The sequence below is a fragment of the Cervus elaphus genome, chromosome 4 (genome assembly GCF_910594005.1).
Source record: "Cervus elaphus chromosome 4, mCerEla1.1, whole genome shotgun sequence".
In the NCBI taxonomy this organism is placed as follows: domain Eukaryota; kingdom Metazoa; phylum Chordata; class Mammalia; order Artiodactyla; family Cervidae; genus Cervus; species Cervus elaphus.
In genome coordinates this window covers 26,368,766-26,393,529 of record NC_057818.1, presented here as the reverse complement: position 1 = coordinate 26,393,529, position 24,764 = coordinate 26,368,766, and the positions used below count along the sequence as shown (strand labels likewise).

The following is a 24,764-nucleotide window of genomic DNA, read 5'->3' as shown; positions in this document are numbered from 1 at the left end:
CTGCATCTTAAGTAAGGCATTGCACATGTTCTAGTACTTACCTATTGACTAATAGGTTGTGAGAAAGCATGAAAGGGAAGGAGAGGAGGGGGCTGGTGAAGAGAACAAAAGAAACTGACAAACTGTGGGAGTCATAGATTGACATCAAGCTTGAAAACAGTATGTAAGGAATGAACTGGTTGTTTTATGCTTTTAAACAGCTTTTCACTCCTTATGTTGTCTCTGCACAGGGGTTTCTCATTAAAATCACCTTCAGAGTGTTTAATACAGGCTCCTGGGCCTCTGGAAGTCCTCATTCAGTAAGTAGGTTTGGGACAGGGGAGGGGCCCTGTTTTTTAAATGAGCCTTAAGATGATTCTGATGTTGTCTTACATCCGAAGAATAGGAGTTAGTCTTCATAATATCTAAAGCTGAATGCTACTGATAGTCATAGGACACTCTGAAAAATTTTATTTTATCCTTAGGGGGAAAAGCAAATAATTTTTCTGCATTCAGGGAAGCTACACTTTTTTCTGTTGGATTCTTCAGGATCTTCGTTTTCCCCAACAAGTGTGATATTGGCCATGTTTTTGGTAATAGCAGGTGTTCTGGTCATCCTCAGGATTTTCTTTGGGAAGCAAAGGGAAAAAATTTGCTTCTCTGTATTATTTTGGGCTTGCTTTGCCATCTTCCTCCTAGTCATCTTCATTTTTCTTTAAATAAGCTGGATTTGACTGGGAGAATAAAGAGGGGAGGGCATTTTTTTTTTTTTTCCTTTGGCAGTGCTTCTTGGCATGTGAAATCTTAAGTTTCCCAACCAAGGATTGAATCCATCCCCCTACAGTGGAAACATGGAGTCCTAAACACTGGACTGCAAGAAAAGTCTGGGGAGGGCATTTTTTAAAGAAGTAGGCCAAACATTTCATGGCAGAGCTGAAGTGCTTATGAGTTACAGATGCCTTCCACGTCTTGATTTATCACTGTCCTGCTATAGCTCTTCTTTTTGCTTAGTTTGATCCTTAACCTGTAACTCACAGTAATCTCAACAAGGTTGGAATTTCTTCAGAAAACAAGAAGGAAGTGGAGAAGAAAGCTGTGAAACCCATAGAAACCAAGAACAAGTTCTCCCAGGCAAAGCTGTTGGCAGGAGCTGTGAAGCATAAGAGGTCAGCCTGCATTCACACGACTTTAATCTCCCTCTGACTGTGTGCCCCAAAAGGCCAGAGTAATGGTAGTCAGAACAAAGTTACCTGAGCACAGGTCTTGGTGAAGTTCCTTGGTGGCCCTCCCTCGCTCCCCTATCAGATTTGGTGTCTTCTGATGCCTTTGACCTTTGTGTCTCTGTTCATTGAACATAATAACCACTCTTCATTGGACACTTAAGTACTTTCGGTGCAGGTGATATTTTATTTCTCTATAAAGTACAGAGACTGAGAATCTCAGAGGTTGAGAACCTTTGTCCAAAGTTGGAAAGTAACAGGAGAGGTGGAATTCAACATTTGAACATCTGTGTTTCTAGGCAAACAAGGTAGCAAGTTCTGTGGAAGGATTTATATAGAGTGTAATGAGAGCAGGGAGGAGGAATAACTGCCTGGAGTGGGTATATGTGACTCATATTGGGGAAGTTAAGGAAGGCATTAGAAAGGAGACTGTGAGGACTGTAGGACTATGAGGGCTTTAATAGGCAGACAAGGAGAGCAGAACAGCCCAGGCCGGGAGAAGAGCTGGGGCAAAGGCCCTGAGGTCTGTAAGAAGGTGGCAGCTGTGACAGGGTTACACACCTGGCTGGGACGCTGCTTGTTTGTGTGGGGTGGCAGCACTTCTAGAGGTTTTGATAAGTTCTCTGTTCCTCCCCTTTCAAACCCTGAAATGGCACCAAAGTGATTAAATTTGGTCATTTAAATTTCACCAACTCTACTATAAGCAAAATGATACTAAGCTGAAGTGCAGTCTGTTAGGAAAATCAATATGGTATTTTGGCAGCCAGCCACATGTTTTGAAGAAAGTGCATTGATGGAGTTTTGTGGTTTGGAAAACAGTGAATGCTGGAACAGTTTCTTGGAAACATTGCTCGCAACATTGTTTACATGTAAAAATGTCATCATGGCATAACAGCAAAGGGGAGGCACATCAGAGGCCTGAAAAGGGCCAGTTACCCAAGCCATGGATGGTTCCTTTCAACTTTTCATATAAACTTGCTTGCCTGGTCCAGTATCTTTGGGGATTTGGACCTGGGTCAGTTGTACTGGGCTGTACCAAGAGGGGGCTCTCTAGGTAGTCAGTCAGTGTCTCTAGTGTCTTGCTTCTAGCAGAATGGGTGTTGTAAGTATCTCTCCTAGTCCTTGTGCTGTACTGTGCTTAGTCGCTCAGCCGTGTCTGGCTCTTTGCGACCCCATGGACTGTACCCTTCAGGCTCCTCTGTCCATGGGGATTTTCCAGGAAGGATACTGACATGGGTTTCCATGCCTTCCTCCAGGGGATCTTCCCAACCCAGGATCAAACCCAGGTCTTTACCATCTGAGCCACCAGGGAAGCCCCTCCTAGTCCTTATATACCACCTTTTATTAGATCATCCTTTATTGTTTTGTGCAGCAAGGTAGTAAATGAGTCTCCTGGGGCAGGCGTTCCTGATCTACCCAGCTTTGGGTTTATTAGAGTCACCTGGGAGTTTGTTAATCCTGTGGATTGCCTCACACTGATTCTGGCTCAGTATGGAGTGAGGTCTGGGAGTCTAATTTTTCAAGTTCACAGATGACTGTAATGCTCAGTGAAAGTCTGATGCTTCATGTGTGTGTGAAGAGAGAGAAGTCGCTCAGTCGTGTCTGACTCTTTGCGACCCCATGGACTATAGCCTACCAGGCTCCTCCATCCATGGGATTGTCCAGGCAAGAGTACTGGAGTGGGGTGCCATTTCCTTCTCTAAAGGATCTTCCCGACCCAGGGATCGAACCCAGGTCTCCCGCACTGCAGGCAGACACTTTACCGACTGAGCCACCAGGGAAGCAAGCATAGTAATAAAACAAGAACCTGGGAACCCATCACTCATCTTAAGACCTAGAGCATTAGTGATACCGAGTCTGCCTCTGTGCTCTTCCCCATTCTGTCTCCCTGCCTTGTCATCCTCACACCACTTTCCTAAGTCTAGTTCATCATTCTTTTGTCTGTCTTTACTTTGTAGGGTTTTTTTTTTTTTGCTTCCTATATAGGTATCCATGAGCCATATAATAACTTGCTTGTTTTTAAACTTTATTAAAAATGATTTCATTGTCAGTACTCCATCTTCTGTGAATTTGGCTTTTCGCTCAGATTGTTTCTGTGACTAAAACAGTTCTGTGTATGTGTATGTGCAGCTGTAATTCATTCACTTTCATTGCTGTATAATAGTGCATTATTTGAGATGTCAAACTTTGTTCATTCTCCTGTGAGTGAATGTTTGAATTATGACACATGGTGCTGATGGGCTAAGGACAAACTTTGTACATATGTGCATGTTTCTCTAGAGTCATGTGTCCAGTATGATAGCCCCTGACTACCTGTGGCTCTGTAAATTTAATTAAAATTAAGTGAAATTTAAAATGCAGTCCCCTAGCCACAGTAGTCACATTTTAAGTGTTAAATTACTCCATGTGGCTTCTTGCTACCCTAGGGGATAGCACAGATACATCAATAAAGTGATTTATAAAATAGTATCTCCTTATGGTCTTAATTTGCATTCCCCTGTTAACAAATGTAGTTGACATTTTATTTTATTTATTTATTTTTTGACATTTTATATGTTGGTTTGCCATTCATGTGTCCCATTGTCCTAAAAGATCTGTTCATTTATATTGCCATTTTTTTACTGGGTTATTTGTAATTTTCTTACTGATTCACAGGTTTTTTTTTTTTTTAAACATTTTTTTCCTACAGTTTATAGCTTATCTTTTCAATTTTAAAGTGACCAAATACATTTAATTTTAAGATGGTCGGTTTTAAAAAACTGATATATAATTGATGTATAACAGTTTCAAATATGCAACATAATGATTTGATAATATATATGTATATATAGTGAAATGATGGCCACGATAAGTCTAGTTGACATAGTTACACATAGTTTACATCATATATAGTTATGCACTTTTTTCTTGTGATGAGAACTTCTAAGATCTACTCTTAGCAGCTTTCAAATATACAATACTATATCATTAACTATAGTCATCATAATGTACATTATAGTCTCAGAATATATTTTTTTGATAGACGGTACATTGGCCACTTCATTCTTCTATATAAATTTTAGATGTAGTTTTAAGTTCTTTAACAGTCCCTATTGGGATTTTTATTGAAATGTTATTAAATTGCTTATTAAATTTATGGAGAGATCAGATCTTTATATTTTTGAGCCTTTATTCGTGGTTTATATCTACATTTGTTTGTTCGCTTCAGTTAAAGTCATTCACTAAAGTCTTAAGAGTTTTGTTGTTTTTTTCAAAGATGTTGTACATGTCTTTGATTAGATTTATTCCTGGGTATTTTATATTTTTTTGTTGCTGGTAAATAAAAATGCAGTTGATTTTAGTATATTTGTATCCAGCCACCCAACTTTTATTAACTTTACTAATAATTCTTATCAACTGTAATAATTTATTGGCGGATTCTCTGAAATTTCTATGTAGAAAGTCACTAAATGATGACAGTTTTTTCCTTATACCTTTTAATTCCTTTTTCTTATTGAGCTGGTTGGGACCACCAGCAAAATACTAGAACAGTTACTGTGCACATCCTTGTTTTATCTCTAATTTTAAACCGAATGCTTATAACTTTTCACTGCTAAGGATGGTATTTATAGTTCTGTTCCTAGTTTAAGAGGGTTTTGTTTTGTTTGTAGCCATGAATTATTAAATCTTGTCAGTTTTTTCCTGCTTTTGAATTGATAAAATTTTCTTTTTTACTGTTACAGTGAAAAAATAGAGATCTTTCTGATGTTGCATTCCTGGTGATAAACCCAACTTGCAGTGATATGTTTTCTTCTTTTGTTTTTTAAACTTTGCTGGATTTGGTTTGCTAATGTTTTGTATAGGTTGTTGCATTTTTTATCATGATTGAGACTGGCCTGTACTTTTTTCCCCCACTTTATCTGATTTTGATGTGAAAATTAAACCTAACTTCACAGAATGATTTAGTGAGTGTTTTTTTTTGTTTGTTTGTTTTCTAGAGGAGTTTGTATAAGATAGTAGTGTTTTTTTGCGAAGGTTTTGTAGAACTCATTAAATCACTTTGGGCCCCTCTTTTTTATTTTGTGACTATAGGACTGTCTACCTTTCTCCAAATCTTTTTGAGTCAGTTTTTTTAGTTGTATTTTCTGGGGGTTTGTTCATTTTGTCTTTTTTCAAATGCATTAGCTAAATTGTCAGTATTCTTTATTTTTCTAACTGCTCTTGTCCCCTTTTCACCCCAAATATTGAGAAGTTGTACTTTTATTCTTGACTATTTTCTTGAGAAGGTAGTCTCTGTTTTATTAGCCTTTTCAAAGGCCTTTTGGATTTAGTTCTTATTATTTTTGCTCTTTAATATCTTCTACATTCTTTCTTTGAAATATTCTTTACTTTCTCAAGCTTACACTTTTATTATTTCTGTTACAAACAACTGTCAGATACCAAGCTAATTAATTTTCAGCTCTTCTTTTCAGTGATAGGCATCTAAAGCTATAGTTTTTCCTCACCTTTCATTGTATACAATTTTCTGCTTCCAAGTAAGTATTTTTAAATATCCATTTTGATTTCTTTCTTGACTCATGACTTAGAGACATTTTAAAAAATTTCCAAACATCCTGAGGTAGTTCAGTTCAGTCGCTCAGTCGTGTCCGACTCTTTGCAACCCCATGGACTGCAGCATGCCAGGCTTCCCTGTCCATCACCACTGGGATACACTGAGATACACCAAGATACTGAGGTAACTTAACCATATTTCATTGGTTCCAAGATGAACCTTCTTCCCCCCACATTTTAATACCTGTAATCAGTGATGGCCTAGAGTCTCTGAAATATAATCTTTCATTATCAATTTCTGCCTTAATTGCATTGTGGTTTATGTGTACTAATTCTTTTGAAATTACTTAGATTTGCTTTGTGACCTTTTCCTGAGATTAATTTTTGTGAATATTCCAAGTTAAGGAGAATTTGTGTTACGTGATTTTTCTGGGTTGTATGTAGGTACAGCAAAACAAACTTGTGGATTGTATTGTTCAGATCTTCTGTGTCTTTGTGTGCTTGTTCTCTTAGTCCTTGAGGGGAGTATTTTGAAATCTCCCATTATTGTAATGATTTCTTGATTTTTCTTCAGAGTCTATTGAATATATTTTTAAGCTCTTTAATTAGAAGCATAGATGTTTGGGATTGTTATTTCTTTGTAGTGATTTAAACTTTGTTTCATTATAAACTAACCTCCTTATCCCTTGTAATACTTTTGGTTTTAAAGTCTGTTTTCTTAATATAGGTGCCCCAGCCTTCTTTGGGTTAGTATTAGCTATGCTAACTCTTTTTCCATTCCTTTCCTGTAAATCTTTCTAGGTCAAAAGTTGTTTGTTTTGCTTCTGTTAAGTTTTTAGTTAATCATAAATAGCTGACTTGAAATCTTCTGTTAAACTCTCTTTATAGGTAGGCTTGGACTTACTAGGATTTTTTTGTATAGTTTTTACTGTCTTTTCTAAAAATAATTTTTTGGTCATCCCACGTGACTTGCAGGATCTCAGTTCCCAGACCAGGGATTGAATGTGGACCATGGCAGTGAAAGCCTGGAATCCTAACCACTAGACCACCAAGGAACTCTGCAGTTTCTACTATCTAATGTTATTTGTCTTTTACTTGAAAATTCTTTTTGTTATATTCTTTTTATTAAAATTTTGATTATAATTGTAAAATTTTTAATTCTCTTTTTTTTCTTTCTGTTAGTTTGGATTTATGTATTCTGTTTCTGTTCTTTTGTGCCTTAAGTTGGCAATTTACCAGGACTACTTAGCAAAACCATAAAGTAAATAGCTGTCTTACTTGCCTGCAAAATTATCCATAGATCTTAGAACTTTTAGCCACAATAACCTTCTTCCTTCCCTACACACTGTCCAGGACTTTAGTGTGGTCATGTTTAATACCACAAATTAGATGTTGTTTTTTATAGAGACAATGTTTAGATTTGTCTTGGCTAGTTTCTTTGTTCACCCTCTCTTCCTTTTGGGATTAAGGCCTTCCTTCTAGGACTGTTTTCTTCCTCTTTGAATTGCATTTTTTTTCCTCACTGTCCTAAATTGTTTAATAGGTACAAATTTACAAACACTACATATATTAGTAGTAATGCTGGACCTGGAGAACATTGTGCATTTTCTGAGCTGTGTGGTGAGAGACGTACATTCTTTAGATAATCTTTTAGTGAAGGTATTTTGGGTGACGTTCAGACTCTCTAGCATGTCACTAAAGATATTTCCTTTAGTCTTTAATAACTACATTTTTGTCATTTATAAACATGTCCAGATATTCTTGAAATCGATCTGTGGTTCTAACCAGGATGAATGATGACAATAAAGAATCTGATGTTTAAGTGATACTTGAGGATGTAATACTTCACCCCTTGAATTGGTCAGAGGTTTAAATTCTTTATAACAAAAATTTAATTGTTCTCTAAAGCAATTGTCCTTGAATTAAAAAATAGATTTTAAAAAAATAATATAATTGGAAGGAGATTAAGAAGCTGAAATGAAGACTTTTCAGATCATCTCAGCTCCTTGAGGCTACCTAAAACCCATATAAAATGGTTTTTGGAGCTCCTGATTCCCAAAGCTTTGATCCCTAAGATTTGATCTAGCTCATATCACTTTGTTTGTTTGTTTGTTTGTTTGTTTGTTACAGTTCAGACAGTGGAAACAGTGTGAAAAGACTGAAATCGGACCCTGACCCAGATGATAAGAATCAAGGTGGGTGGTAGCTTTCATGTCATTCTTTACCCATCATACACATGAACCGTGATAAAAGGCTGGAATGCATTGTATCTGTGAAGGAACACGTGTATCCCCGAGCAAACCTACCTAAACTTACTAAGCCATTTTAAACCATGCAGGATTTAAACCTAGGATTGTATCAGCTGCCCAACAAAGTAATATGTTAGAAACCATGGAACTGATAAATGACGGTTGTGTTCTCTCAGGAGTGCTAACAATGCCAAAGCCCTGGTGATACCAACCTCTCCTCACAAAGGGTTTTTCTCTTTCTCCCTTAAATGTCAAGTTTCTTCATTTCACCTGGCTGGCTACCAGTGAGAGGTAGAATGCCTGACTCCTTCTGTTGGTTGGATTGGATTGGACCAAGAGGCTAAATAGTTTCCAAAGAGTACACTTTCTTTGGTGGTTTCTTTCATGTGATCAAATCTGGTACTGTATTAAGTGGCACCAAGTTATAAGTGAGAGTATTACTCATGACTGAATCAGGGATAAGAAATTCAAGAGTGTTTTCAGTTCTTCTAACTTCCTGTGGAGTTGAGACTCTGAGCTGAACTCAAACGGTCGTCATTGAAACAGGGCTTACATTTATTTCTCTCTTAAAAAAAGATACTTTAAAATATATTTTTTCTTTCAAAAATTAATGGATATTTTAAAATACATATCCACTGAAGTCCAGTAATGGTGGGCTATTGCTGATACCTTTTTGCTCTAGAATTTACTTGTGAAAAGGATCTTCAGTGAAGAGCTTTCCTTCTCCCTATATGTCCTCTTCCGTCCAATTCTCCTTCCCAGAGGGAAATACATTTTTTACGTATATATCTGGATATATGTGTATATCCAGATTTTTCTATGTGTGTATAGGCAATTACAAATATGCTCTTTTTTTAAAAAAAAGTTTTATTAAAGCTAACTTAAAACATATTTAGGTATTAAGGTAATAGTATGATAAACCCCATCATGTACATTCCATTTTTAACGTGTCCAATTTTCTTTTTTAAAGAAAGTTTTATTTTCTTATTTTTCATTTTGGCTATGCCACATGACTTGTGGGATATTAGTTTCTCATTTGCTGTGGCTAAGACTTTCAATACTGTGTTGAAGAGAAGTGGTGAGAGTGGGTATCCTTGTCTTGTTCCAGATTTTAGCAGAAAGGCTTTCAGCTTTTACCATTGAATATTATATTGGCTGTGGGTTTGTCATAAAAGCATTTTATTATGTTGAGATATGTTCTTTTTGTACTCACTTTTGCAAGGGTTTTCATCATGAATGGATGTTGATTTTTATCAAATACTTTTTCTGCATCTATTGAGATGATCGTGTTGGTTTTGTCCTCTTTTGTTGGTGTGGTGTATCACGTTGTTTTCAATACACTGAACCATTGTCATGACCCTGGGATGAATTCAACTTGAGTCGTGGTGTATGACCTTTTTTATGTGTTTTTGGATTCTGTTTGCTAGTTTGAGAATTTTTGTGTCTATATTCATCAAAGTTATTGACCTGTAACTTTCTTGGTAGTGTCTTTGTCTGGTTTTGGTATCAGGATGATGGCTTCATAGATGTCTTTGGTGTAGTGTTCTTTCCTCCTCAGTCTTTTGGAAGAGTTTGAGAAGGATAGGTGTAAGTTTTTCTTTGTAGAATTCCCCAGTGAAGTCATATGGTTCTGGACTTTTGTTTGTAGGGAGTTTTTATTATTAGATTCGGTTTCATTTCTAGTGATTGGTCTGTTCAAGTTATCTGTTTCTTCTTGGTTCAGTTTTGGTGGACTGTATGTTTCTAGAAAGTTGTCCATTTCTTTGAGGTTGTCAAATTTGTTGGCATATAATTGTTCATAGTATTCTCTTATGGTTTTTTTGTATTTTTGTGGTATCTGTTGTGATTTCTCCTCTTTTGTTTCTTATTTGTTTATTTGGGTCTTCTCTATTTTCATCTAGTTGAGCCTGCCCAGAGATTTGTCAATTTTGTTTACCCTTTCAAAGAACCAGCTCTTGGTTTTATTGATTTTTTTTTTTCTATTTTTAAATCTCTTTTATTTGTTCCCTCTCTGATCTTTGTTATCTTCTTCCTTCTGCTGACTTAAGTTTCGTTTGTTCTCGCTCATATTCTTTTAGGTGGTGGGTTAGGCTGTTTGATTTTTCTTGTCTTGAAGGCCTATATTGCTATGAACTTTCTAAGAACTGCTTTTGCTGCATCCCATGGATTTTGTGTGGTTGTGTTTTCATTCTTATTTGCCTCAAGATATTTCTTTAATTTCTTCCTTGATTTCTTTGTTGATCCATTGGTTTTTTAGTCATGTTGTGTAGCCTTCCTGTAATTTTTTTTCTTGTTTCTTTTTCTGTGGTTTTTAGTTTTATATACCCTTGTGGTCAGAAAAGATGCTTGAAGTAATTTCTGTACTCTTAAATTTGTTTAAGCTTTTTTGTGTTTAATCCTAGAGAATGTTCTGTGTGGGCTTGAAAAGAATGTGTATTCTGCTTTGGAGGGATGTAATGTCCTGAAGATATCAATTAAGTCTAAATGTTCTATTGTATCATTTAGAATCACTGTTGCCTTTTCTGTCTCAAAGATCTGTCCATTGATGTTTAGCGGGGTGTTGAAGTCTCCTACTATTACTGTATTCCTATCAATTTCTCCCTTTTTATGTTGTTTGTTTTATGTATTTGGGTGCTCCTATATTGGGTGCATGCATGTTGACAAGTGTAATATCCTCTCCTTATGTTGATTCATTTATCATTATATAGTGTCCTTTATCTTTGTTTATAGCCTTTGTTTTAAAGTCTATTTTGTCTGATATAAGTATTGCTACCCTTGCTTTCTTGTCATTTCGCATTTGCATGAAATAATTTTTTCCATTTCTTCACTTTTAATCTGTGGGTGTCCTTTGACCTAAAGTGGGTCTCTTGTAGGCAGCATGCTGTAGGCTTTTGTTTTTTTAATCCAGTCTGCCACTCTGTGTCTTTTGATAGAGCACTTATTCACTGACATTTAATTATTGATAGATATGTATTCATTGCCTTTTTTTTTTCTTTTTTTTTTTCATTGCCATTTTAAACTTTGTTTTCCTGTTGATTTTATTTCTTCTTCATCTTTTTTGTTTTTTCTTTTGTCCATTATACTTATATTCTCTTCTTTTTGGATTTTGTGAATCTGTTTGTAGGTTTTTGATTTGTGGTTGCCCTGTTTTTCAAGTATGTTAACCCCTTCCTTTATCTACTTTAGACTGGTAGTCATGTAGGCTCAAACACATTATAGAAAAAAAAAAAATCCATGTTTTCTTACTTTCTTCTTCCACATTTTATGATTTTGATGTCCTCTTTTGCATCTTCATGGTCATCCTTTTGCTGCTTATTGTGGTTATCATTGCTTTCAGAGAAAGTTTTAAATTTTTTAAAATCTGTGTAATGTCTTAAGTGATTTATTTCCCATTGTGATTTTCTCCTCCCTGTAGATCCTTAGTACTTTTCTATTTAGAGCTGACCTTTCAATATTTCTTTTTTTAAGATAGGTTTAGTACTGCTGTATTCTTTTACTTTTTGCTTATCTGAGAAATTCTTCTCTCCCTCTGTTCTGAATGATAATCTTGCTGGGTTGAATATCCTAGGTTGCAGATATTTCCTTTTCAGGAGTTTGAATATATCTTGCCATTCCCTTCTGGCCTGCATTGTTTGTGTAGAGAAATTAGCTGATAGCCTTATAGGTGTTCCCTTGTAATTAATTTTATTTTCCTCTTGCTGCCTTTAGAATCCTCTTTTTATCTTCAACTTATGCTGTTTTTATTATAATCTTGATGTAGGTCTGTTTGGGTTTATCTTGTTTGGGACTCTCTGTGCTTCCTGTATCTGGATATCTTTTTTTTTTTTCTTTCGGTTTGGGAAGTTTTCAGCCATAATTTCTTCAAGTACATTTTCAATCTCCTTTTCTTTTTCTTCTCCTTGTGGGATCCCTATTATGCCTTGATTGGCATTATCCCATAGGTCTCTTAAATTGCTCTCTTTTTTTTTTTAATTTGCAGTTCTAATTGAGTGATTTCCATTATTTTTTCTTCTAAATCACATTGATTTTTCTGCATTATTCATTCTGCTTTTCATAGCCTTTAGTTCAGCTTTTATCTCGTCAAATGAATTCTCTAATTTTTCTTGGCTCCTCGTAGTTTCTAATTCCTTTTTATAGTAATCTGTATTTTTGTTGATATTCTTAATTCTTTCAATATTTTCATTATCTCCTTTTTGAATTTGGTGTCTATCAGACTGAAGAGGTCTGTTTCATTGTTTGTTCTTTTAAGGAGAATTCTCTTGATTTTTAATTGGGAGTGATTCCTCTGCTTCCTCATTTTACTTATATTTCTCTTGCTCTATGAGTTTAGGAGAAGCAATTATCTACTGTAGTCTTGGAGGCCTATTTTTATATGGGAATGACCCTTTGTAGCCTGCATGGGTTTAATTTTTTTTAATGTGAGAGCTGTTTTTATAGTATGGATGCCTGCCACCTCTTTCCTTATTGTATGCTGGCCGTTGTTCCCTTGAGAGGAGGTGTGGTTGATATTGTGGTGATTGGAGCCTGCACTGGATATTGAGCGTGGCCTCCCTTTTGCTCTCTGGCTGTCACTGCCCTGTCTGGGGCAGGATCTGCTCCCTAGTTGTTGGAGTAGAAGACCCCAGCTCTATTTCTGAGCTGCATTTCTTTTTAAAAATCTATTTATTTATCTTATTTTTGGCTGTGTCGGGTCTTTGTTGCTGTGAATGGGCTTTCTCTAATTGTGGTGTGATGGGGCTACTCTCTAGTTGTGGTACACGGGCTGTTCATTGCAGTGGCTTCTCTTGTTGTGGAGCACCAGCTCTAAGACGCGTGAGCATCAGTCGTTGCAGCTCTCGGGCTCAGTAGATGTGGCACGTGGGCTTAGTTGCCCTGTGATATGTGGGATCTTCCCAAACCAGAGATCAAACCCTTGTCCTTGGTATTGCAGGGCGGATCAGGGAAAGCCCCCTGAGCTGCATTTCTGATCTGTGGTATGAGGTATGTGGGATTAGAATGTTCCCACTGGGAGAGGAGTCACTGAGTATTCTCTGTTAGAGCTGATCACCTGTGTGTGTGCTCTGCTGTGTCACTTTTCACCTGTTTTGTGGGCTCACAAATATGCCGTCGTTGGCACGACCCTCAGTCCCACCTCAGTTGTGGGTGTCCTGGCAGTCAGCCCTGGTTCCTCTCAGGCTTTGTTTTCACAAAACCACCAGTGCAGATCCACTGAAGTCAGGTCCCAGGACTGCAGTATTTGCACATCTGGACCCTCTGCGGGAGCTGTGGAGGCAGCTCAGATCCTAGCCTGTCCTGGTCTCAGGAGCAGCAGTTGTCCATTCAGATGTTCCGCAGACACTGAATTCACAAAGCCAGCCGTGGAGGTGTAAATCTGTGGTTTGTGCAGCTGTGGGGAGAGATTTCAGCTCTGCTTTCTAAGTCCCATGATCCCTGGAGGCTCAGCTGTGATTTCAGCCCCACCTCTGTTGGTGGGCAGCCCACTAGCGTCTACTCCCAGGGCTGCTGAGGCAGTGGCCAGAGCGCTGGAGCAGGAGCCGACAAGTGGGGAAAGAGGCTGCAGTGGCAACTCCACCCCTCTCTTTCGCCTGCATACAGGATGGTGGCACAGACCATCTCTGTAAGTCTCTCTCCTGCCTGCCACTAACTGGTTGTTGTGCTTTCCTCTGAGCCTCTTTTTCATCCCAGGTGACCTCCTTGCCGGTGAGGGGACTTCCTAGGGTGCAGGAACTTCTTTTCTCCTTCAGCTCCCTCCCAGGGATGCAGGACCTGTTCCGCTTCTTTTCGTTTTCCTTTTGTACTAACTGGTTACCTGGAAATCCGTCTTGTCCTTTTAGGTGTTTGAGATTTTCTATTAGTGTTCAGTAGGTGTTCTGTGGGATTGTTCCATTTATAGATGCATTCTTGATACATCTGTGGGAAGAGGTGAGTTCCATGTCCTGCTACTCTGCCATTTGCATTCTGGTCTGACAATTGGTTTTTTAAAAATCAGTATCCAAGGAAGGATTAGACATTGTATTTGGTTTACATGGCTTTAAAAAATGATTCAGATATAATTCACATACCATAAAATTCACCCTTTTACAGGAGACGGTTTAGTGGTTTTTAATAATGTGTATTTATCACCACTGTCTAATCCCAGAACATTTTTGTCATGCCAAAAATGAAGCCCCACCCATGCTCATTAGTAGTTACTCCCCATTCTTCCCTCTCCCCAGCCACTAGCAATCATCAGTCTACTTTCTGTCTCTCTGGATTTGCCTCTTCTGGAAAATTTTATGTAAATGGAATCATGCAACCTATGACCTTTTGTGTCTGACTTCTTTTCACTTAACATGTTTTCATAGTTCATGCCGTGGCATGTATCCGTACTTTTTACAGCTGAATAATATCCCATTGTATGATACATCACATTTTTGTCCACTCATCAGTTGATGAACATTTGAGTTGTTTTCACATTTGGACTTTTAGGACCCATGCTGTTATGAACATTCATGCCCATGTTGTGTAAACAACTATTTTCAATTCTCGGGTATATACCTAGTTGTGGAATTGGCTGGGTCATATAGTAGATCTATGCTTAACTTTTTCAGGAACTGCCAAACTGTTTTCCACAGTCGCTGCACCATTTTTATATACCACCAGCAGTATATGTAAGGGTCTGGTTTCTTCACTTCCTTATCAATACTCATTACAGAAACTTCTCTGGTGGTCTGGTGGTTAAGACTTTGCATTTCTACACAGGGCATGGGTTCCATCCCTGGTCAGGGAACTAAGATCTCACATGTCATGTGGCACACAAAAAAAGAAGAGAAAAATAAAATAGAACACTTGTTACTGTCTTTCTTATATCCATCCTGTGGGTATGAAGTGATCCTTTATTGTAGTTCTGATTGGAGTTTCCCTAATGACTAATGATGTTGGCATTGTGGACTTAATGACCTTTGGTTTATCTTCTTTGGAGAAATATATACTCATATCCTGAGCCTACTTTAGAATTGGGTTATTTGTCTTTTTACTGCTGAGTTATAAGAGTTCTTTTTATGTTCTGGATGCTAGACTACTTATCAGGTGATTTACAAATATTGTCTCTTTTTGTGGGTTGTAGAGAAAGAACACATGATAGTGTTATTTGGAGCACAAAAGTTTTACATTTTGATGCCATCAATTTATTTTTCTTTGGTTGCTTGTACTTTTAAGAGTCATATCTAAGAAGCTATTGCCTAATTCATGGTCATGAAGATTTACACTTAAATTTTTTTGAAGAGTTTCATAGTTTTAGCTCTTACATTTTGATCTTTGACCCATTTTGTGTTAGTTTTTTGACTCAAGTTTGTTGAAAGAACTTCTTTCCTCCACTGAATTGTTGTGACACTTGTTGAAAATCAGTTGAACAGCATGTGTGGGTTTGTTTCTGGACTGTCTTTTCTCTTCCATTGATTTATATAGCTGTTCTTATGCTGTCACCACACACTTTTGACTTGTTTGTTTGTTTGTGCTCCGCGGCTTGTGGGATCTTAGTTCCCCGACTAGGGATTGAACAAGGGCCCTCAGCAGTGAGGGTGCAGAGAGTCCTAACCACTGAACTGTCAGGGAAGCCGCAACTACGCAGTTTTGATCACTCTAGTCTCGAAGGAAGTTTTGAAACTGGAAAGTGTTAGTCCTCCACGTTTATTCTTTTTCAAGATCGTTTTGGCTGCTTGAGGTCCCTTACATTTCTGTTTGAATTTGGGGATCAACTAGTCAATTTTTATGAAAAAGGCAGCTGGAATTTTTATAGGGATTGCTCAAATCTGTAGATGAGTTTGGGAATATTGCCATCTTACAGCATCTTAACAGTAAACTAGTACGTCTTTTAAGTTTCATTTAACCTGTGGGTTCTTCCTTTTTCTTTATTTTTGTTTCCTTTATATTTTACTTGCAAAGAAACTGGGTCTCTATCTTGTAGAGTTTTTCACCCTCTAGTTTTGCTAATTGCATCCCCATGGTATGCCTTTATACCCTGTGTTTTGTGTAAAATGGTAATTAGATCTAGAGCTTGATCAATTCAAGTTGATTTTTTGGTAAGATTACCTCATATGTTGTTTCACATTTCCTATCATCATCATTATCTTAATTAACATATGCTTCTGTTTGTTGCTTAGTTACCTTGGGAGTCATAGCATACTTATGCATAAAGAACTTCTTTATTCCTATTTAAGGCTGTGTAATCCATTGTATGGATTTAGTTTTTTTATTTTATTTTTATGTATTTAGTTTTTTTATTGATGAACATTTAGATTGTTTTTGTTCATTTTCTAGTGTGATGTTTCATTAAATAACCCTGTGCATGATCATTTTTCACATTTACAATATGTCATGTTAAATACTTAGAAGTAGACTTATTGAGTCAGATATACATTTGTAGTTTAGATAAATATTGCTGAATTGCTCTGCTGAGAAGTTATTCCAAATTATACCTCATCAGTGATGTGAGAGTTCCATTTTAACTGGGATCTTTTTAATATATAAGAAACTTGCTAAATTGTGGCTGCTTAAATAGGGTAAGTATATACACTGTGTGTATAGTGTCATAGAAATTTAAAATATTTTACAACTAGTTACCAGGGAGCCCTGTATCTGGTGCTTATACACTGATAGGAACTATCTCCATCAGTCAGTGGAAAGGAAAATGTGTGGGCTTCCTTAAACTCTAAAGGCAGACAGATTGTATTTAAGAGCTGTCTTTTCTTTGTTATTCTAAATCCCTTCTTCCTACCCTTTCATTCTTATTTTAGAAACTAGACAAGAAATATCCTCTTGCTAGGAGCTAAGGCCCGGTGAGAAGGCTGTCCCCTGAAACTTTGTAGAGTCTTGACCTTGGTCAATAGAAAGCTTTGTCCCTTGAGTGCCCCAGAAGATAGCTCTGTGGTCCTTATGGAGATTCAGGCTTCCCCACTGGAGGCTCTGGCTTAAGCTCTGAGCAGATCCAGTGAATGTACAAGTTGGTCTCATCTACTCTCATGTCACGCATCTGTCTGAATCCCAAGAATATTCTCCATTAGTAATTTTCAGTGTCAGTTTAGTATGATAATGTGGTCCTGCAAATGCAGAAGTTGGCAGGAAACTTCACCAAATGGGTGAGATCAAAGGGCACCATCTTGTTCTCTGTGGGCATTTAACTGCTTTTGGAATGAAATTTGTTAGAGCTGCCATCTCTTTTCTTTCTTGAAACTTTCTAGATAATTGGGAGATTTGGTCCTTTCACTTAAACTTTGCTAATGCCATCATGGTCCCGATTCCTTTGGTTACATTTCTGAGGCTGGCTTCCATCTTTCCTTTAGGTCAGCTCTAGTCCTCCACAGGTGCTCTGAACTTGACCCTTCTTTTCTAAGATAGACCCGAAAATTCAATTCACCCTTGAAATACTTAATAAAATGACACATCTCACTGAATAGCTTCACACAAATTACTTTTCTAAGTAACTGATTCATGCCCTTACCATATCAGGGTTTTTTTTTTTTCCATTTATTTTTATTAGTTGGAGGCTAATTACTTAACAATATTGTAGTGGTTTTTGCCATACATTGACATGAATCAGCCATGGATTTACATGTGTTCCCCCATCCCGATCCCCCCTCCCGCTTCCCTCCCCTTCCCATCCCTCTGGGTCTTCCCAGTGCACCAGCCCTGAGCACTTCTCTCATGCATCCAACCTGGGCTGGCGATCTGTTTCACCCTTGATAGTATACTTGTTTCAATGCTATTCTCTCAGAACATCCCACCCTCGACGTCTCCCACAGAGTCCAAAAGTCTGTTCTGTACATCTGTGTCTCTTTCTGTTTTGCATACAGGGTTATCGTTACCATCTTTTTAACATATCAGGGTTTTTTTTAAACAAAAGTTTCTCACAAAATGCTGAAAGTATCATTGTATGTGTGAACATAGTAGTACAATGAATGTTCAGGTAATGAATGAGATACAGTTTGATATTATGTCCTAAATTTTCACATTCTCCTCACTCCCACTCCCACCTCCAAAATGTAGCCATTTGCAGTGAAACACTGTACTGCATTTTCCTGCATTCTCACACATTGTGAGTGTTGTCCTGCTCTGTGCCCAGGGGATGGGATAGAAAAAAGAGACATTAGAACTGTCTGTCTTCTGTAGCCGTCCTGGCTATAATACAGGGGTTATGGAGATAGAGGGGCTGTCCTTCCTAATTAAGTAGCATAGGATACTCTTTGAATTTTTGCATTTGGCTTTCTTAAAAATTGTGTGAATTAGGTAGTCATATGCACATAATAACAAATTGAAAAAGGACAAAAGAGTGTGGAATGAAGTTATTTTATCTTTGAGATCATTGAATACCAGTACACACAGAGATGCTCTACTCTTCTTAATGGCTGGATATTAGTCCCTTACATTGGTCCTCTATTAATGCACCTTTTGGTTTCTGTTATCAGCAGTGTTGCGTGAATATCATTTAAGTATGAAGAACATGGCCACATTGTCCTACATTCCCTCAGCAACATATATAGGTGCCTATTCCTCCTTACATATTGTTTATGCTTTAAAGTCATTTGTTTCTTTTTTGGTGAACTGTTTGTGTCTCTTCTGTCTGCTTTTCTATTTAGTTGATTTGTTGTTGGTTTTAGAAGAACTTTTTATATCATAAAGAAGTTAGCTTTTGTGATACTAATTGTAAATATTTGCCTGTTTTCTTGTAACCTTGTTACCACCTCTTCTGCAGTCATTGTCAACTCATGTCACTTTTCTGCATCTCCAAGTTTTCACATTGCTTATCTTTAGCAGCTTCCTTTTTCCTTGTTGGTAATTCCTGTATGAGCAGATGAACTCTGTGTACTGACTGGTTGAGATCTCCGTCTGCTTCTCAGTGGTATTTTTTTACTTACTCCTCATTTCATCTACTTGGAACCATGTATCCTTTTCGCATTTATATGAGGTGTTAGGGGCTTGCTAAGGCAAAACCCTAGAAGGGAATACGCTTGTCAGCCTGAGACAATGAGTTGAACTTCAGCTGTACTGTGCAGTGGGCTCTGGGAACATTTTAGAACATTATCTTTTGATTCAGACTTAGTGTAATGTTTTCTACTGTAAGTGGCCTTTAACTTTAGGCGGGTCTTTGGACCTCCCTCATCAGCAAAATGGGGGATCCCTACATACCAGGTTGTTTTAGTGATTAAATGAGACTGAAACAGGGAAGAAGAAGGGGTGGAGGAGAGTCCTTAACTTTTCCTCTAACCGTCAAGTCCTGTGTTTTCTAGGTTGAGGCTTTCTGTCATGGAGGTGAGGCCATGACAGTTTCCTTGGGCGAGAAGAGCCCCAGCTATTTGGTGACATCCTACATGGTCTTAAAATGTTCTCTGCTGTGGCTTTAGTTTTCTCAATTGCAAACGGGCGCACAACTTTGAGATGAGTGTGACTGTAGTGTTGACTGCATAGTGTTGTTTTGAGGCTTCCAAACGTGAAGCCCTCAACACATGGAAAGCAGACCATCAACTTTGGAAAAGGGTGCTGAAGTAACAATCCCCCCTGCCTTTTTGCAGAAGCCCCGTCCTGCGTGTCTCTGGGAAGCACCTCCCTGAGCAGTCCCTCCATCCACTGCCCATCTGCGGCTGTCTGTATTGGCATCCTTCCGGGCCTGGGCGCCTACTCCGGGAGCAGTGACTCTGAATCCAGCTCAGACAGCGAAGGCACTATCAACGCCACGGGCAAGATCGTCTCCTCCATCTTCCGAACCAACACCTTCCTCGAGGCCCCCTAGCTCCTCTGTTCTCATTGCAGGGTGCTCCTCCCCAAGAGTAGACTGGACGGTTTATTCTGCCTACAGGCATTACTTCCCACAGAAAACTCCTTTGCCTGCTCCTTATGCACACCGTGACATTTTTAACTGCATCTAAAAATGTGCCAGAATCCACTTGTGGCCAGACTTGTGTTTGGTTTCTCTTTCTACTCCAATACAGATGCCCAAACCTGTCCTGCAACCTCTGTCCTCACTGATACAGATTTCAGCCCAGCCGAAATTTCACCAAAAACACCCTGGGAAGATATGTACCAAGCAGCTTGCAAAGAGTTTGGATTCTGTTGCCTTCTTGTTTTTTCTTTTTTTTTTCCCCTTTTCTAACATCATTAAGAAACAGGGACAGTTTATTGAACAGATATCATTTAAACATTCTATTCTAAGTGATTATAATGCATTGTGGAGTGTGTGGCAGGCGGGGGTAGGGAGAGGAGAGCCCTACTAATGGAACAGCACGCAAGGCCCTGGAGCTAGCTGATTCTTCATGTTGTGTGACTAAGTAAAGATTCTAAACTATGTCCACAGGGGGTGTCACTTAATACTTATTGTTCATTGATAAGTTTTTTCTTACCCTTGGCTATTCCTTCTCCCTCCATCTAATCCCACTTAGGAGTCTAAATCTTAGAGAAACAAACATAGGCCTTATTTTGTTGTAGCCAGCAATCAGAAGTACTGATAGTGTGTGGACAAGACGACTTATTTCTGGCAGCTCCTGATTCTAGTATTGCAAGTCAGCAGGACACCGCCCTCTCTGTTGGATACATTTACAGTTGTGACTTCTAACTGTGGAAGCTGTTTCTCACCTAAAGGTGCTGCCCTCGTCCTTTCCTCTGCTTTGTTCTGCTGCCCTTCCTGCGCTGCTCTTCCCATTCAGAGCAGCCAAGCCCCGGAGGTGCTGCTCCACCCCTCTCCTAAAGCGGGGCAGAGGCTCTCCCTTTGGGAGGGAAGGAAGGACAAGGGGAGACAAGGTATGGAGGCACTGAGGACAGAGGTGACCATCAGCTTTTAACAGCAGCAATCTGGAGGCTCCCCTGCTTCAGAGGAGTGAGCCCATGGAGTTCTTTCTCCCCCTGGGTTCGTACGTCAATTGTTTCCACTTCCTTGGGTGTGAGACAGAGAGAGACACGCAGAATGTGTTGACACTGTGCTGCTGGCAGGCAGAGAAGCTACTCTGTTTTATCGTGGGCAGAGAGGCCCCTGGATCTCCTCCAGCCCACTCCTTTTCCCTCCCAAAGCACTGACACACTGGTGCCCGCTGGCAGATGGTGACTTCCCTTCACCCATAACCGATGCCTTGTGAATTCTTTTTCCTTTTCAGAGCTGCTCTGTGCTAATTGTTCCTGACTGTCAGTACAGGCGCATCAGCTCCATCCTAACAAACAAGACTGAGGTAAAACTGTAGGCACCTCTGCCTTTGCTTCATTGTTCCTGCGATTGTGCCGCTGTTATTGCAGCCCGTACCCAGGGCAACCTCGGATCGTCTCAGGAGGCAGACAGAGGAGCCAAAGTCACGATCTTCATGCGGTTTGACTTTTCAGAGGCCATTACTATGCCTCATGGCCTCTGTTGATGTTGGGAGAAGTTGAAAAAGGGTTGCATGGGTTAAAAACCTACATTACTTTGAAAGCTAATCCACCTGTCAGAGAACAAGACCTTGCTTTTCCTGTCCTGGAGCTTGTGCTTCCAACTCCCTCCCCATCCATTGTAACAGCTAGAGTGTGTCGTGCAGGCTGAGACTCTTCAGACTGAGATTTCTGCTCTTTATGTCACAAGAGCGCTTGAAGATCACTGGTGATCATTTCATCTTTCACCATACCTGTTAGTGGAGAGCCCTGGAGCTGAGACACGGGTTCTGTAGAAACCACCAGTAGCAAAGCCGGGTCTGGTCTGCCCAGTGGAGGAAGCTGCCCTGGAAAAACATCTAGTGTAGACTGTGTGTTTCAAACCCAAAGATGGAAGGAAACACTGCCTAAATCAAAATGCAGCTCTCCTGCCTTAGTAGATAATTAGGATTTTATAACCAGATAATAAGGAATAAAACTGGGGTTTGGGGTGGCTTCTTAAAACCTGTTGCATTGTCCTGAGTGGTAGTCTTCTTACAACTTTGAACCATGTGAGAGAGAAAGCTTGTCTATGAGGAATGCTGTTGCCAGCTCTGTGCCCAGGAGGAGAGAAGGCTGACTTCTCAAACCCAGAGTTGGTAGGGCATTCTAGACTTTTTCAGGAGCATTCTAGACTGAAAGTCAAATCCCTAATGAGGAGTGGCTTAGGCTCGTCCCTTGCATTTTCATTTCTTTCACTCTTCACCTTGTGGGTTATTCCCTTCTGGCTACCTCCCAGGAATCCCAACCTGGTTTTGCCTTCTGTGGATATATCACAGTGGCTATGTGCTTGGAGCCAGACATTTTACTAGCTGAGTCACTCGGGCAAAGTCCTTACTCTCTGAGCCTCAGTTTCCTCCTTGGTAGATAGGAATAAGGATACTAGCTTCACAAGTGAGGGTGAAAGATGATCTGGATTAGATACTTGGTGTGGTACCCGGTGCTTAGTAAATGGTAGCCATCCTAATGGTAGTACTGTTATCCTCGGCCTCCCCCGTCTGGGTAGAGTGTCCAGAGTTTCTGTGAGTGGTGATTTATGGCAGGTTTATCCATCCTGCTGGCATTCTTCAGTTGTAGCTTGAACACTGACGTGATGATGGGTCAGATCTGGCCATCAGAGCTCCAACCGCCTCCTTCTCCTCGGTGCTTTCCTCTCAGTTAAATGTTAATTGCTCAGGCACACCCAGTTCCTTGGCTCGGGTGTCCTAGCCGTGGGTATATGGCTCAGCTGTCGTCTTTAAGCCCCTCCAGGAAAACGAAAAGAAAAAGCTTGGTGGCAGTGCACCATCACTTGGACTTGGATGTTTCTTGATTTCTTGGCGTGCCCAGCCCACTTAGGTGTAACAGTATGGAATGCAAGTTCTACTTGGTGGGAGGCTAGATCTTGGCAACACTTCCATAGTGTTGAACACAAGAAGCCAGTCGCACATTCTTGCCTTAGTGATGCTGGGCGGGGCTGGTATTTTGCTCCCTTACCTGCTGGAGCAAGGGTTTAGGGAGAAGAGTGTCACGGCACGAACAGGCAGAATGGGTCCCAGCATCAGAGCTCCACGGAGCAATGGACAACATGACCAAGAGACAACGTTCGCTCTGAGCTTTAGATCATCGGCTGGACGTCTCCTTCAGTTTTACACATGGTCGTGAACATCCGTATCCCTTACATTGATTTGTTCATTGGTCAGCATTTACTGAGGGCCCACTGTGGACAGGCCAGGGATGTTTTGGATGTTTGCAGATGATAGTGTCTTCCTCCTGAAAAAAGTCCCGTGAAGCAGCCCTTCTTTACATTTTATAGAGGAAGCGAAAGCTCACAGTGATTCAGTGACTTGCCCAAGGTCACACAGGTAGATGTCAGAACCAGAATCTTAATTTGAGCCTGTAAGTCTGGGTTTCTGTGGTTTCAATGAAACTTTAAAACAAATGCTAGTGCCCAGGCCTCAGTGGTGGTGACTCAAGTAAAGTAGTCTTTTAGTCAGATTTCTGGGTTCACTTTTCATCCTGCTGTCCATGTGCAAAAAGCAAATAGCACCAAGGCATGGTTTGTTCTTAGTGAAGTGCAGTTGACATATTACATTAGTTTCAGGTGTACAACATAATTATTCAATATTGTGTATATTGTGAAGTGACCTATCACCAGAGTTACCAAACCATCTTTTTCTTGTGATGACAGCTTTTGAGGTCTACTCTCTTAGCAAGTTTCAAATATACAAGCTGGTATTATTAACTATAGTCAACATGGTATATGTTACATCCCCAGGACTGACTGACCTTGGTTTGTTTTTTAAGTGGTGATTTACCTGGTCAGGAGTTCAGTACATTCCTTTCCCTGGTGAACTCAAACTAACTGGGAGTAGAGGGCTTGCTTGACTGATCCATCCAACATCGGGCAGAGAAGGGGGAAGAAAGACATGACTAGATCTGCTCCCTTGTGCAGCTGCGAAGTGGGGGCTGCTGGCAGCACACTGAGGTAGGTGGTCCACAGGAGTTTGGGCATTTATGATGGGCCTGATGCAAGGCAGGAACTTGGCTTAACCTGCCCAGCAGATGTCAGCCTCCATAGCTTCACCAGTCTGGCAAATTATTCACAAGGGGAGGTGTAAGGGAGAGGTCTGCATCAGAATGTGTCTTTCCAATATACCCATCCCCTGGGGCCTAAGGAGAGGATGTGGGGCTGGGAGGAGAAGGCTGTTCCACTAGAGAAGGCTCTGGTCAATCTGAACTTGACAGATTCTCCCAGGCTGAACTGGGTACAAACTTCCCTGGATGTGACTTCCAGCTAGACTCACTTCAGCTACCAAACAGGAGGGTAAAGTCAGCAGTCACGGGGTGTTATTTCAACCACCATGCAGTCTTGCAGCCGGCCTGAGCAAGGGCTGGGTATGAACCAGAGGTGCCAGTCCTGGGATTCTATCCATAGGGTCAAGATGACCCTTGGCTGGTGGGCTGTGACTTCCCAAAGGTCACTGAGGCTCCCTGCAGTCAGCCCTCTCAGGAGAAGTGAAGATGTCCCTCGAGAATGTTTCAACTGACTTGGTGGCCATGGAATCAGCAGAGGCATCAGAAGCCTAGGATATACATGTCCCTCGCTCACTCCCACCAGATGGACACTGGCTCCTGAACTTACCAGGAACCTGGAAGGTAGGAACATGCCTGGTGCACCATCCCGGTATAGCAGGCCACTAGTAAGACTTGCTGACCTGGGAGAGTAGGTTAAGATAACTGACTGCCCAGTTCATTGGAGAGGAGGGGCAAATTTCATTAGCAGCTTGAGCAGAAAACTGCCTCATAGAGTCTGAGGAAGACAGTCAATGCAGTTGAAAAAGTGCAGACTCTGGAGTTGGCCAGACCTGGAGCTAAGTTCTGGCTCTGCCTCTAATAGATTTGA

General features: G+C 39.9%; 1 protein-coding gene across 6 annotated transcripts in view; it reads left to right on the top strand.

Moving 5' to 3' along the window:
* The window catches only part of PSME3IP1 (proteasome activator subunit 3 interacting protein 1), a 35,196-nt gene extending 14,896 nt beyond the window's left edge, over positions 1–20,300 (top strand). For all 6 annotated transcript variants that reach the window (XM_043898551.1, XM_043898550.1, XM_043898548.1 and 3 more), the window contains 3 exons: positions 1,015–1,145; positions 7,860–7,924; positions 19,525–20,300. In XM_043898551.1, coding sequence (XP_043754486.1) covers positions 1,015–1,145; positions 7,860–7,924; positions 19,525–19,742 — 414 coding nt within the window. In that variant the 3' untranslated portion in view covers positions 19,743–20,300. The remainder of the gene's footprint in view (positions 1–1,014; positions 1,146–7,859; positions 7,925–19,524) is intronic.
* Positions 20,301–24,764: the final 4,464 nt, after the last annotated feature.